Here is a 15,487-nt window from a genome sequence, read left to right as displayed (position 1 = left end):
TATCTATTACACATATTCAGTAATACCTGTATCTATTACCATATTCAGTGCTCTAGGTTTGTCGGAGCCTGGTATGGTTCATTCATCATACTATCTCTAACCTGCTAATGTTCTTTATCACGTAGTGGCTGGTGTCTACATCTCCTGGGAGTTAAGATTAACATTTTGGATGAAAGAGAGAGTGAGTGGTTATCAGTGAATCTGTTCTGAAACTTCTCATTAATCATCAGACCTCACTGGCCCTGACCTCACTGGCTATTCTTATTTCATCTCATTTTAAAGTTAAATAGTAACCATCTCAGTTTCATCAATCAGAAGTCATGACAATGATCTATCATCTCAGGATAAAACCACAATTTTGTGCGTAAGGTGGTAGTGAACCCTCGATGGGTGCTTCAATGAAAAGTTACATAGAGGGGGTTATTGTGTACGTGAAGAGTAACCACTAAACCAACCTTCAGTGAGTAACATGGCTCCCTTCTCAATGAGGAGGTCGATGCTGGTCTCCTTGGCTACAACTTCCCTGTTCAGAGGGTGGAAAATACTGGCCAGATCTACTAGTTGTTCCTGGGGTGAAGATATCTGATGTCTGGTTAATACGAGTATAATAAAAGTCGGAAGAAGTTTTATTATCTTAAAAAACTTGAAAAGTAGAACGTCATTAAAGAGGTAAATAAGTTGAGATATCTCTGATCTCTGATAACCATTTAATGTGAGATGTAACCTCAAGGTTACTTCCTCAAGTGTTAATTCCTCAGAAACGTTAATGGTACTGATAGACAGTCGCAGTTTAGTTAAATGTGTTAAAAGGTTGTATTTCATCGAGAGATTTAATTTCAAGGAAGTCAGCTGATGAGCTCAAAGCTTGGTTAAATCAGCGTGTTTTTGCTCAACGATTACAGATTGTAGAACACGTGGTGATCAAGACCGCATAAGCGTGCCGGTTATAAGCTCCAGCCTCTTATGGTGATGTTAAGATGAAATATTTACAGCACCACTGTCAGGTCCAGATGTAACCAACCTGATCAGGAGGAAGTTCCACTTCTATCTTAGTGGCCATGTCAGTGACCCAGGACATCACGTTCTGTATAGTCCCCAGGAACTGGTCAGCTAGCACTGAGCTTTGTTGGATGTGATCATGTGACCCCTTTAACTTGCTGCGCACTCGTTTGTACCTGTGGTCCAAGTACAGTCAAATTTTTTGATCAAAAATTAAATTACGATGTTTGCTTATTTTACAGATTTCGGAGATTATGAAGCAAATTACAAACTATTAAATGACCCAGTACAGATGGACAACGATAGAAGGCAAAGCACAATCTAAGAAAAGTGTAATTTGATGTTGTGCAGCAGGACGAGCATTCTCTCGTGCTCATGTAAATTAGACCTAGATGTATCGTTATTTCAGCCCTCGTAAGTCAAGGGAATAAAACATCTAAACAAGCGAGCATTACGCTATTGAGCCAATACTCCGTGTGTAAGACTCAAAATTCAGCACTTCAGATAGTTTAATCATCGAAAAATTAGGTTCATAGTAGTTTATCTCAAACACAAGGAAATGTTTTCTCAATTTAGCAAGGATATAAAGAGCTTTTGATACCTAAAATGGTCGAGCTGACCGCCATCAGCGGTCAAGACTAGACAGCAGGTACCTTAACTATCCATCTATATAGTGGTTAAATTGAAAAACATTTCCTGTGTTTGAGATATAAACTGCTATGAACCTATGATATTAATTATCTGATTAAATTATCTCAAGTGCTGAATTTTGAGTCTTAGGTAGTTATGTACGGAGTAAGGGCACAGTAGCATATTCCTGGCGTTGTGCATCTATCTATTCATACATTTATTTTCAATTTATATGAGTTCGAAATAAATACCAGGTAATTTTAATGACGAACTTGTTGTTGTAATGGCATTGAAACTATCTGAAGATATCGTGAAATGATGAACTATCTACATGGTTTTGTTCAATCGACAAAAAGTAGGGAGAATAGTCCCCATGTTGTACAACATTTCTTAACATTTTCAAAAGTAATATTACTTTTCCACTTTAAAACAGACAAGTACGTGACCAACCAACGACAGGCATTTCATTTAATGTTGTACAGCAAGGGGAGCATCCTCCTTACCTTTTGTCGATTGAACGATACCATGTAGTATTTCACAATATTCTCGAATCGTTTCGATGCCAGCACAACATTAAAGCAACAAGCCAGCAACAAAGTTACCTGGTATTAATGTCGAGTAGAAGGTTCTTGAGATAAGAGTTCTCCCCGGACCAGATATTATCCTCCAGACGTCTCACCAGGGACTGCAGCTTCTCCACTTCCTCGTAGCTACCATCCAGCTCCGAAAGGTGGGACTCGATAAAACTTGTCAGTTCTTCCACTCCACCCCTTAGGAAAGAAGGTTTTTCAAAAGTGCGTTAAGCGAATGATATTTCGTGCCCTGATTTCCATATATTTCAGATCAGTAAAAGTTATTTTATCTCCTAACCCGAAGTTAGGCAGATCCTCCACTACTTTCTCATATCTTCCCAGCATCTCCGAGATACTATCAACTCTGTGTTTGAAGTTCTGAAGACCAATAGCCGCTTCGTTCGCTTGCTCGATCGCTATGTCAATGTCATGTTCCAACTTCCCATAATTCTGTTTTATCTGTGTAAATAAAACATGGTAAGAGTGAGAGAAGTTGCTTCTAGTCAGAGTCTTCAAAGAGGAAATAAACTGGAACTAATCAAATAATTAAAGAAGTGTTGGTTACGTTTCAAATATAAACTCTGAGCAGATGGACAGTGGACACTGGACATACCTTGTGAAGCTTGTTCTGGATATGCTCAACATCAGCAGCTGAAGACAAGGTCACCAGTGTATCACCTACTTCTTTTACAACTGACGGGGAAGAGGAGGAATATTAACATAATTATTTTCTATTATCTTAATTAAATATTTAAATTTGACAGTCGAAAGACGAATAATCGAACTGATTATTCGAAAACATAATTGATACAATTAGGTTGTTAGATCACTTACTTTGTATAACGTGGAACTTGGTACTAAGAGTGAACTTGACGCTGACCAGCAGTTCATGGTGAGAATGAACACCCTCTATGTCATACGGCAGCGAGTTTACCAGCACGTTACTCTGGATATGGGAATGTTGTTAGTTAAATTCAAATCACTGATAACAATAAATAACGAAATGAAATGATCCATATACCGCCCATATGGATAGCAACTGACACAGGTATCAGTTACTAACCATGACAGAGCGGTTCTAAAACGTGAAGTGAAAAAATTCTACAGCTAACAATCAGATCATCTCTAAAAACAAATCCATTTTGAAAATATCACTTCTATTAAATCTTATAGGAATCATAGGAAGATTTATTGATATATAACATACTTAAAATAACAATACACCACCAAAAATCACTCCAATTGTATCATATAGGAATCATGGGGAGTTTTATTGATATACTACACACTACCAACAAGGTTTGATGCAGTGGGCCATCGGTAACAGGAGAAATATGCCTCCACCTAGAGATACTTGACAAAGTTCTATGATCGAGCTTAAGTGGTCGAAGGTATTTATACCATACGTTGTAACGTACTGGATACTCTAGTGAAGCGAACACTACTAAATTCCGAGCAAATATCAGATAAATTGAAAAACATGCTATGTTTGGATGCAATACAAATTAAAACTTTTCAAATCTCACAATATTCATTATGTCAAGTTCTGATTCATCGCCAAAACAATGAACCTAGATTTAATGTGAAACCTTGTCGTGAAGCCAAGAGGACAGGTCATTGTAGGAGTCATCAAACTGCTGTAAAAGTTGCAGCATCTGTTTTATCCTCTGTTCTCTCGCTGAAACATGCTCAGCCAGCTCGTTCCAAGACTCGGACAGATGCCGGATCTTTATTTGCACCTGGAGAATTTGTTATTGTTATTGTTTTTAAGACTATTTAATTGTTATTGTCCTGGTTGACCAAACAGTCCTTAAATATATTTCAACTGAAATAAAAGTTGAATTCAGATTCACGACGAAACAGGATCCCTTTCAGTATCCAAACACCTCACCTCTTGTGGAAGACTTGAGTTTTTGTTAGATCTCGTGAGATCAACCACGTCATTCTCAACGTGATCCAGGGTACCCATGAACCCTTCCAGCTGTTCAGCCTGATATTTTACTGTCTCGTGGTGGGAGGAGACAGCTTGGTGGGAGGCCAGGTTCCTTCCTCTCTCGTACACCTGGAACATCCAGGTTTTATCATCTAGCAGAACTTAATCCATACAGTTAGAAATTTGCAACTCCATCTTAAAGATTTGATGTTATTGATGCATACTCTTTTATCAATTAAGTATATTCCTGCCTCATTACTTTGTATTATTGTACCTGATGTTGAACTAGGTCGATGTGAGAGATGAGTTTGTAAGTCTTAGAGTTCTCAGCTTCAAACACTGAAACAAGATGCTCCAGTCTCCCTTTCAGCTCGTCATAGTTGGAGATGAGAGAGGTGCACTCTTCTATCACAGTCTGGGGAGGTTTAAGTTAGAACTTACTCTAGGAATGTTACTAATTTACTAAGTTACTAAGTTAATTAGGGATCTACGTATTTACGTTAATAATGATAAGGCCCAAACTAGACGAAACATAACTGTGCAAACTTTGAACGGGAGAAAAAGCTCAAGAAACCCATGTAATGATCCATCATAAAACTTGGTCCCCTTCCAGTTTACCTGATCGAAGTTGAGCTTAACAATGTTCTCCCTGAGGTCCATCACAGTAGCAGTGTGCAAGTTAACCTCACTAGTCAGACTGGTCACGTGACCCAGGTCCATGTCAGCTGCGGAATGTTTGATGGCAGTGTACCGCTCCTCCGCAGCCGCGTACCAGGCATGCTCCTCTGACAACTGCTCCTGGTACCTCCGCACTCCTCCTAGTCGGTCATCTATCTCCCGGAATCCTGGGGAATGTGATCGTCAGTAACTAATAATTACACCAATAAAATGAAAGTTGTGTTTTGTTAAAATGTAAATATGGATTAAATAAGCACATATCAAGGCCAACGTGGTGTCCAGATTACAAACCGGCTTCAGTTCGAGTTTTGGTTGTACTCCAGAGATCACTAAAAGCAGTGAGACGATCAGTCAAGTCCTTCCTGACGGGGTCACTACATCGCTCTAGAGAGCTCTCAACAGCCAGTCTTATTCTTTCAACAGTTGAAACGAACACATCCAGCTCTTTCAACGTCATCTTCATTTGTCTGTGTTGTTGGCGAAGCTGAAGAAAGCAGTACTGAGTTTTGGATTCAGAAAAGTGACAAAGTTGAAAACAAATTGAAAGCTGCAAAACAGATGACTGGGATTATCAAGACAATTGCTAAATAGAGATTGAGGAAGATACAAATTGCATATCTTACCATAGCAATATCACTTGAAACTTCAGTCGTAGCAACAATCATCTTGCTTTTTTCTAACGTCTCCTTCATGAGCATCGCAATTCCATTGTACAAATTCTTCAAAGTTTTAGAGTTATTCTCAATAGAAGTAGCTGCCTCGGTCATGGCACAGTTCATCCTATTCCAACTTATCTTCAGATTAGTCGTGGTTTCCTTCAGATAAGACTCATTAGCCAGACACCGTAAAACAGTCTCCGCTAAGTTGACAATCCTATCATGCTCCAGTCTCTTATCCAGGATAGAGTTCTCCAGGGAAGATAACTGTGCTTTATTGTGCTCCATCACGGAGTTATCCAGCACGTTAGACAGGTTCTCCATCATGTCCCGAGTAGAGTCAATGAAGAGCTCGTGACTCTGGATCAGTGACTTGTACTCGTCCAGTTGTCCGAGGATAGCCGTGTATTTCTTGTGTTTCATCGAGATACTGTTCTGGATTACTCTGTACGCGGATTGGAGTGACTGGATCTCTAGTTGGATCCTCTTCATATCGTCCATGTTGTCGATAGAGCGGATGATGTTCTTTCCCTCAAGGACAACTGCATTTATCTCCTGTGACAGAGTCTCCTCTGTGCTGAGGAGTGTTTCTAGGGTCTCTATAGCGGATCTGAGTTTGACTTCTGTGGTCACATCCTCTAGGGTCTTTAGAGTATCTCGGTGTTGCTGGAAAGTTGTTTTCAGTCCAGATAGCTGGTTCTGGAAGAAGGTCTTACTGGACAAACTTGTTGATAGTCTTGTTTCCATTTCGACAAGTTCATTGAGCATTTCAAACCAGGTGCCGCACACCTCTTCGTACTCTATTTTTAGCGGATCTACATTGTAGTACTCGTCAAACTTCTTTAAGGTGTTCTCGATATCTTCAATGAGATTACCTCTCGTTTTCATGCAATGTTTGATCTCAACGATAGTGTTAAGGGCTGATTGAAGGTCTTGTGGAGTGTCTGAAGTCATGAAAGGAGTAATGGAAGTCTCCACTTCCTTTGAAATCTCATCGAGAAATGAGCTAGTTTTGACAATTCCGTCTCTAAACTCGGTAGATATATCAGAACCCTTCAGAAGGACCTCCATCATCTGTTTGGAAAATTTGTCGAGACAGTCGAGTCTGTCTTTAACGTTCTTGAGATCTGTCTTGAAGAAGGGAACGACAATGCTGTCCGATTGGATCGATCTTACCTCAGCGTTCAGTGTTTTGTACCTGGGGACAGAAAAGCGTAAAATCAGACCAGAAACAAATATTGGAATATATTTTGTTCATAAGCTTTGATTTCATATTTCTTTCAAAATTTGTTATTCTATTCATGAATAATGGATAAGAAATTTATGAAATATATTAAACTCGTATTTGCAACAAACTTGTTCACGGCAGATTTAAAGAACTCGATATTGTAGGTGATGTCCTCGAGATGAGAAGAGAAGGGTATCTTATCCTGGAGTTCGATTAACAGAGACACTATCCGTCCGGTTGTGTCGTCCAGATGTTGTCCGTACTTGTTCACTATATTCACCTAGAGACGGAAATTGCTTACTGATCTAGTATTTCTGGTTATTTTACGAATTAACGTCAACAAATCCCGGTTAAAATCAAGTGGATAAAATCACATAAACGCTACATAAAGAACCCATATAAATTAAAGGAAATTGAAACCTGATCACTGACGGACTGTACGGCGACCTTGTGCCTCATGACAATCTTACTGTACACATCTTCGATACTGTTAACATGCGAGGTGTAGGTCTCCTGGAGCTCTATCGGACAACTCAGCATCAGTTTCCTGTGGTGGAATAGGATTATAAAATATTGTTGAGAAAGTGTTGAAAACATGGTGTATTAATTAGGTTTTGAAATTAAAAATCATGAGGATTCACATTCCTGCTCATTCAATTATCAATAAAAACCACCAATATTTGATAACATCTGTTAATCCAAATTTAAACGGTAATGTCCGCAACCACCGGCCTATTTTAATCAGTGAGATCGATAACAAATGATATTTAAACCTTAAGATTTCGCGGCTATATCAAAATTAATGTTGTACTTTTACACATATTCAAACAATTTTAGTCAAACAATAATGGAATTGAATAAATTCCATTATTACCAGCTGTCTCGCCCATGTAATATATAAGGAATGAAGTAATGCTAATACCTTTAAAACAATTTGGTTTTACCAAGTTGCTCACTGCTTACTCACTTAGTTCTTAAGTTTATTTTGCAGGTTAAGCTTACGATGACACATGTTTTTGAATTAATCGCAATGGTGGTCCTCTCCGTCCAGAGTTTTAAGTACGGTAACACGGGAAGTGTAAGGAGCGGCTTTTCGGATGAGGAACAAGGACGACACCCATCAAATTATTTACAATTTCCTGGGGTTTTTCCAAATGAAGAAGGAACCATAGTCTTCTTCAACAAGAGGGATGAATATGGTGGATTTCTAGACGACTCTGTAGATGTGATAGCCGATCTCAGAACAAAAGATGGAGGGCACATCATCTTTTTCAACAAGAGAGGTGATGAAGGTGAAGCTCTAGAAGAAGAACGAGAAGGACGCTTATCAATGCTAATAATCCCTGATAATCCAGACGAGGAAGTGTTATTGTATTATGACAAGAAGGATGGTGTTGGCGAGTCGTTAGAAAATGAACGAAAACATCGGACATTGAATCTTCCAATTACTGATAATCCAGGGGAAAAAGAAATCAAATTCTCCTTCGACAAGAGGGAAGTTGAAGAGGAATCTCTAGAAAACGACATCGCAGTACAAAAGGGAGGAAAAGTAGTTTATCTAAAAGAGAGCAGGATAGCAGACCTGTTAGCTCAAACTGAGATGGGAGAGGGAAAGAAGATTACATGCTTTGATGTGAAGAGCGGAAGGATTGGGTTTGAAGAGATTCCAGGACTAGAAAACATGTTCGCTGACCTTAAAAGTAGACGAGCACGAGTGGAAAGTATGATTAAAAAGTCAAAAAGAAAACTTCAAAGAACCGTGGGAAAGGTCATCTTCAGAAGGTAGTTGAAATACATGGTAAAAACTGATAGTGATACAAAAATCCACCGGGAGAGCTCGACTCTGGAGCAGAAACTAAAATGTATTTCTATGAACAATGACCGCGATGCACAATGCACACGATGATAGTTTAAAAGCTAATTTAAAAGTAACACTATGTAAATGGATTATGACCGATAGTGGTATAAAATAAGACTTCTGTAACCATTACATTTAGCCTCTTGAGATCGTTCAAAATAACAATAACCCGTTCTCAATTTTATTTGTGCCTTAATTAGAAATCAAATGAAGCCAGAAGATTTCAGACAAAATCTCAACCATTATTTGACAACACTTCAATGGTTATAATCTAAGGACTCGTGAGTCAGAACGAATTTTGATAAATTATTCATTAATAATACAGTTGATTAAACTATTTTTAATCCTGATTTGACTTTCACTGTTTACTATTCATCAGACAATTTAAGCGAGTCAAATATTGTTAACAGTATACTCTCAAAACAACTGAACATATTAACAGACAATATTATAACTTACTGTAAAGAGTCATAATCTTCTTCAACATTTACTAGGATTGCTATCGTCTTCTCGATGAATTTCTCCTTCTCGATCAATACCTGTGATTACAGGCTTGATAAACGATCATATCCATTTTCATCATATTTCTACATTAATATTCAGGAAAATAAGATCAAAAGAGCAAAGTTCCTGCTGTATTAGCAACGTGAACCTAATTTCATATTAATTCTCATCACGTCTTAGATTAAGTAATCAAATTAACATATTATCAATTAATCAAATAATTTACTCCTTAAAGTACTGAAACCCACCTCTTTGGTGTCAGTGAGTTGCTCAGTGTAGCTGAGATGTATCTCTACGTCAGCTAGCTGCTCGTTCAGAGATTTTATTACATCGTCCAAATCAGACCTGTGTCTTAAGACCAGTCTCAATCTGAAGTAGGACGTCGCATTATTTTAACATAGTTTATATTTTTATCAGAAGTCAAAATACGTATATTCGTGATTGTCGCATGCATGACATGGACTCAAAACAACCTCTGATGGATGCTCAGTTTGCAGCTTAAAATTAAACATTGAATCATCAGCTCGTTAAGTATTTTGAAGTTAAACCTGTTAGCAATGAAGTAAACGAGGCGGTTCTTTTGCGATAGTCAAAACGCGACAACTAGCGCTGGATGGCGACAACTAGCGCTATCCAGCGCTAGTTGTCGCCATCCAGCGCTAGTTGTCGCTATCCAGCGCTGGATAACGCTGGCCAGCGCTAAATATATTTGTTCGATAATTGTCGCTATCCAGCGCTAGTTGTCGCCATCCAGCGCTAGTTGTCGCCATCCAGCGCTGGTTGTCGCTATCCAGCGCTAGTTGTCGCTGGCTATGCGACACTGTCGCACGCGATAGTTTGCGATGGCCAGCGCAACTGGCCATCGCAGAAAACAGTTCGATAACTAGCGCGCTGGCCAGCGCTGGCTAGCGACAACTAGCGCTGGATGGCGACAACTAGCGCTGGCCAGCGCTAGTTGTCGCTATCCAGCGCTAGCCAGCGCTGGCCAGCGCTGGCCAGCGCTGGCCAGCGCTATCCAGCGCTAACCAGCGCACAGATCAATTTTTGATAAATTTTCGATAAATTTTCGATAATTGTCGCGACAAATAGCGCTGGATAGCGACAACTAGCGCTGGCCAGCGCTGGCCAGCGCTAAGCAATAGCCAGCGAAAAATTTTTGCGATATTACTCGTCAGCCAGCGCTAGCCAGCGCTGGCCATCGATAGCCAGCGCTAGCCAGCGCTGGCCAGCGCTGGCCAGCGCAATGTATCAAAATCATATACTTGCGATATTACTCGTCAGCCAGCGCTAACCAGCGCTAACCAGCGCTAGCCAGCGCTAGCCAGCGCTAGCCAGCGCTAGCCAGCGCTAGCCAGCGCTGGCCATCGCTGGCCAGCGCAATGTATCAAAATCATATAATTATAATTATAATTGCGATATTACTCGTCAGCCAGCGCTAGCCAGCGCTGGCCATCGATAGCCAGCGCAAAATGTTTGCGATATTACTCGTCAGCTAGCGCTGGCCAGCGTAATGTATCAAAATCATATAATTGCGATATTACTCGGCAGCCAGCGCTGGCCATCGATAGCCAGTGCAAAATGTTTGCGATATTATTATTACTCGTCAGCTAGCGCTGGCCAGCGCTAGCTAGCGCTAGCCAGCGCTGGCCATCACTGGCCAGCGCAATGCATCAAAATCATATATTTGCAATATTACTCGTCAACCAGCGCTAGGTAGTGCAAGTTATAAAAATCAAATATTTGCGATATTAATCGATGGCTAGCGCTGGTTAGTGCTGCCCAGTGCAATATACCAAAATCAAATATTAGCGATATTATTTATCGTCAGCTGACGCTGACTGACCAGCGCAATATATTTGCGCTTAACGCGGGTGATACTCGTAAAATTGGAAATATTTTTTCAAATCCAAGTCCAACTCGGTGCGCATTTATATGTAAAGGAACGGTTATAAACCTACATCTACAATCGTCTGCTAGCGTTGGCTTACTAGCTGGGCGGAGCTCAACTTACTGGGCGGCGCTCAGCCTGTCATTCCGCGGGATCTCTATTATATGTTTATCTCTATTCTATGTTTATAAACATAGTAGCCTGCGGTCCCCAGTATGTGGCTCAGTATGCAGTATGCAATACACCGCTATATTAGCAGACTTTACTCAACGCGCTAAATTCTATTACATATATATTATGCGCGGCGCTCTTTTCGATCGTGAATCCTAGTAAGCAGTAAGGTCAGGAAACCTTACTGGATGCACAAAATGATCATAGTGCAAATAAACTTCGGCTAACTGCTAACTAAGCAGCAGTTTCTTTGCACTATAGTTAACGGGTGATACTCGTAAAATATTTGTTCCAACTCGGCGCGCGTCCTGGAAGGTTATAAACCTACAACACTATGGTTCTCCTGTGTCGTGCGCGGCGGGTAAGATCATACAACGCGTTGCGTATGACAACAATGTCCTTAATTCTCCTCCAGACCCAGAAAAGCTTACCGGCTGGCCGTGGTACTAGAGGTGGTTGTTTTTCGATGGCACGTGTGTCAGCGCGCGTGACGTAACGTTCACTGCATGATCGCTCGCTCGCTCGCGTGAATTACAATCTGGAGTCATGACAACGACATTACTTCGCAAAGTTTAAAAGCTGCGATCTTTTATTTAGCCCAAAATCAAACTTTTCGCGATAATTCAAAATCTACATTGTTTTGAATTTGGCTCCTAGGGAGCCTACTTTAGTTTTACGAGACGGACATTTTGTTGAAAACCGGACGTTTTTATCTCTTTTACTTCCGAAGTTAGGCCCCTAACAGTAAGGTTTCCTGGGCCCAGTTGACACGTAGCAAGGTATTATCGTTCAAGACTGTAAAGAATCACAAAAGTAGCCGTATAATTCCTCCAAACTTGGATGACTTAGATGAACTGTGAACTAAAGTTAGCCGTTAAAATACAGCTTACACTTTTTACCTTATGATTGGGTCGTTATTCTAAACAAAATTTGTCAAGAAGTGTGGCTCAACGGTCACTTAATGTCACAAAATGTCCGTCTCGTAAAACTAAAGTAGGCTCCCTAGGAGCCAAATTCAAAACAATGTAGATTTTGAATTATCGCGAAAAGTTTGATTTTGGGCTAAATAAAAGATCGCAGCTTTTAAACTTTGCGAAGTAATGTCGTTGTCATGACTCCATACCAGATTGTAATTCACGCGAGCGAGCGAGCGATCATGCAGTGAACGTTACGTCACGCGCGCTGACACACGTGCCATCGAAAAACAACCACCTCTAGTACCACGGCCAGCCGGTAAGCTTTTCTGGGTCTGGAGGAGAATTAAGGACATTGTTGTCATACGCAACGCGTTGTATGATCTTACCCGCCGCGCACGACACAGGAGAACCATAGTGTTGTAGGTTTATAACCTTCCAGGACGCGCGCCGAGTTGGAACAAATATTTTACGAGTATCACCCGTTAACTATAGTGCAAAGAAACTGCTGCTTAGTTAGCAGTTAGCCGAAGTTTATTTGCACTATGATCATTTTGTGCATCCAGTAAGGTTTCCTGACCTTACTAGGATTCACGATCGAAAAGAGCGCCGCGCATAATATATATGTAATAGAATTTAGCGCGTTGAGTAAAGTCTGCTAATATAGCGGTGTATTGCATACTGCATACTGAGCCACATACTGGGGACCGCAGGCTACTATGTTTATAAACATAGAATAGAGATAAACATATAATAGAGATCCCGCGGAATGACAGGCTGAGCGCCGCCCAGTAAGTTGAGCTCCGCCCAGCTAGTAAGCCAACGCTAGCAGACGATTGTAGATGTAGGTTTATAACCGTTCCTTTACATATAAATGCGCACCGAGTTGGACTTGGATTTGAAAAAATATTTCCAATTTTACGAGTATCACCCGCGTTAAGCGCAAATATATTGCGCTGGTCAGTCAGCGTCAGCTGACGATAAATAATATCGCTAATATTTGATTTTGGTATATTGCACTGGGCAGCACTAACCAGCGCTAGCCATCGATTAATATCGCAAATATTTGATTTTTATAACTTGCACTACCTAGCGCTGGTTGACGAGTAATATTGCAAATATATGATTTTGATGCATTGCGCTGGCCAGTGATGGCCAGCGCTGGCTAGCGCTAGCTAGCGCTGGCCAGCGCTAGCTGACGAGTAATAATAATATCGCAAACATTTTGCACTGGCTATCGATGGCCAGCGCTGGCTGCCGAGTAATATCGCAATTATATGATTTTGATACATTACGCTGGCCAGCGCTAGCTGACGAGTAATATCGCAAACATTTTGCGCTGGCTATCGATGGCCAGCGCTGGCTAGCGCTGGCTGACGAGTAATATCGCAATTATAATTATATGATTTTGATACATTGCGCTGGCCAGCGCTGGCTAGCGCTGGCTAGCGCTGGCTGACGAGTAATATCGCAAGTATATGATTTTGATACATTGCGCTGGCCAGCGCTGGCTATCGATGGCCAGCGCTGGCTAGCGCTGGCTGACGAGTAATATCGCAATTATAATTATATGATTTTGATACATTGCGCTGGCCAGCGATGGCTAGCGCTGGCTAGCGCTGGTTAGCGCTGGTTAGCGCTGGCTGACGAGTAATATCGCAATTATAATTATATGATTTTGATACATTGCGCTGGCCAGCGATGGCCAGCGCTGGCTAGCGATGGCCAGCGCTGGTTAGCGCTGGTTAGCGCTGGCTGACGAGTAATATCGCAATTATAATTATATGATTTTGATACATTGCGCTGGCCAGCGATGGCCAGCGCTGGCTAGCGCTGGCTAGCGCTGGCTAGCGATGGCTAGCGATGGCTAGCGCTGGCCAGCGCTAGCTGACGAGTAATATCGCAAAAATTTTGCGCTGGCTATTGCTTAGCGCTGGCCAGCGCTGGCCAGCGCTAGTTGTCGCTATCCAGCGCTATTTGTCGCGACAATTATCGAAAATTTATCGAAAATTTATCAAAAATTGATCTGTGCGCTGGTTAGCGCTGGATAGCGCTGGCCAGCGCTGGCCAGCGCTGGCTAGCGCTGGATAGCGACAACTAGCGCTGGCCAGCGCTAGTTGTCGCCATCCAGCGCTAGTTGTCGCTATCCAGCGCTAGCCAGCGCTGGCCAGCGCGCTAGTTATCGAACTGTTTTCTGCGATGGCCAGTTGCGCTGGCCATCGCAAACTATCGCGTGCGACAGTGTCGCATAGCCAGCGACAACTAGCGCTGGATAGCGACAACCAGCGCTGGATGGCGACAACTAGCGCTGGATGGCGACAACTAGCGCTGGATAGCGACAATTATCGAACAAATATATTTAGCGCTGGCCAGCGTTATCCAGCGCTGGATAGCGACAACTAGCGCTGGATGGCGACAACTAGCGCTGGATAGCGCTAGTTGTCGCCATCCAGCGCTAGTTGTCGCGTTTTGACTATCGCAAAAGAACCAACGAGGCTAAGGGCAAGAAAAAATCCGATAAGAATTAAATATGCCGCAACTGTCAAACTGTTCTCAGACATTTGCGAAAGTGAGTACAGAGTACATAAAAATGCAAAATGTTGTTCAAATTCGGAGCGTAAGGGCACAAAAGGTCACATTTATTACCTGCCAAATGTATATTCTATATTCAGGAAAATAGCCAGGAAAAGGAACAAGTGGCCAGAGTACTTGCCATCACTTAGGTGACTTATTGTAATCCACTATCCTATATATAATATACAGTCTTAAATAACTCCTAAACTAGAGTCATCACGGATAGTGAAACAACAAAATAGTCATGTTATAGTCCATCAATTGTCGTATTCTATACGACAGTTTCACTTCTCAACAAGGACAAAAGAAATTAGCGATTACTAAGGCCAAAAATCGCGGCGCCGCGACAGCCAAAATCGCGGCGAAAATCTCGAAAATCGCAGCGAATTCGAAGAAATTTCCACGGTTCTTCAAGCGAACAAGTTTTCTTAGGCACGTGGAACAAGTAGTCCTATGGCATATTATCATTATGGTTATCGGACAGAATGAGGTTTAAATCACTTAACATCTTTAATTCTATCGAGTAGTGGCAAAATTTTGCAGCTCAGTGGCTTTTTGTGGGCGACTTAGAGGTGGTGGCATGTTGCCAGCATTGTGGCATCCTTTGTATTATAAGTTTTCACTATCACTATGTTCGTAGAAATATTTCCTTCACCCTCATTATATCAGGTTGTGACCACCATCGTCGTTTCACTTGATGGTGTCGGGGTGAAAGTCACGATATACAGCCGCACACTCGTATGTGCCTACAACGTGAGGCAATACCCTGAACCCTCATGAGTTTTTCTCCATATTGTGTTCGTATTATAAAACATTTCTAAATTATTCCTACACATTTGTAAATAATTAGAATTGTGTAACTTAAATTATTTCAGAATTACA

At 41.4% G+C, this 15,487-nt stretch overlaps 1 protein-coding gene across 1 annotated transcript in view; it reads right to left on the bottom strand.

Moving 5' to 3' along the window:
* Positions 1–85: 85 nt before the first annotated feature.
* LOC134824018 (uncharacterized) overlaps positions 86–15,487 on the bottom strand; it is a 146,360-nt gene continuing 130,958 nt past the window's right edge. The window contains exons 84-100 of the mRNA XM_063835711.1: positions 9,307–9,427; positions 9,014–9,093; positions 7,117–7,243; positions 6,825–6,976; positions 5,436–6,666; positions 5,104–5,296; positions 4,753–4,979; positions 4,409–4,549; positions 4,093–4,263; positions 3,791–3,940; positions 3,036–3,147; positions 2,815–2,894; positions 2,500–2,660; positions 2,232–2,399; positions 1,022–1,175; positions 456–567; positions 86–144 (exon numbers count right to left, since the gene is read on the bottom strand). Coding sequence (XP_063691781.1) covers positions 86–144; positions 456–567; positions 1,022–1,175; positions 2,232–2,399; positions 2,500–2,660; positions 2,815–2,894; positions 3,036–3,147; positions 3,791–3,940; positions 4,093–4,263; positions 4,409–4,549; positions 4,753–4,979; positions 5,104–5,296; positions 5,436–6,666; positions 6,825–6,976; positions 7,117–7,243; positions 9,014–9,093; positions 9,307–9,427 — 3,439 coding nt within the window. The remainder of the gene's footprint in view (positions 145–455; positions 568–1,021; positions 1,176–2,231; positions 2,400–2,499; positions 2,661–2,814; positions 2,895–3,035; positions 3,148–3,790; positions 3,941–4,092; positions 4,264–4,408; positions 4,550–4,752; positions 4,980–5,103; positions 5,297–5,435; positions 6,667–6,824; positions 6,977–7,116; positions 7,244–9,013; positions 9,094–9,306; positions 9,428–15,487) is intronic.

The sequence above is a fragment of the Bolinopsis microptera genome, chromosome 1, assembly GCF_026151205.1.
Source record: "Bolinopsis microptera isolate Bmic1 chromosome 1, MBARI_Bmic_1.0, whole genome shotgun sequence".
In the NCBI taxonomy this organism is placed as follows: Eukaryota; Metazoa; Ctenophora; class Tentaculata; order Lobata; family Bolinopsidae; genus Bolinopsis; species Bolinopsis microptera.
Note: the sequence above shows the minus strand (reverse complement) of the source record. Positions and strands in the feature narration are given on the sequence as shown.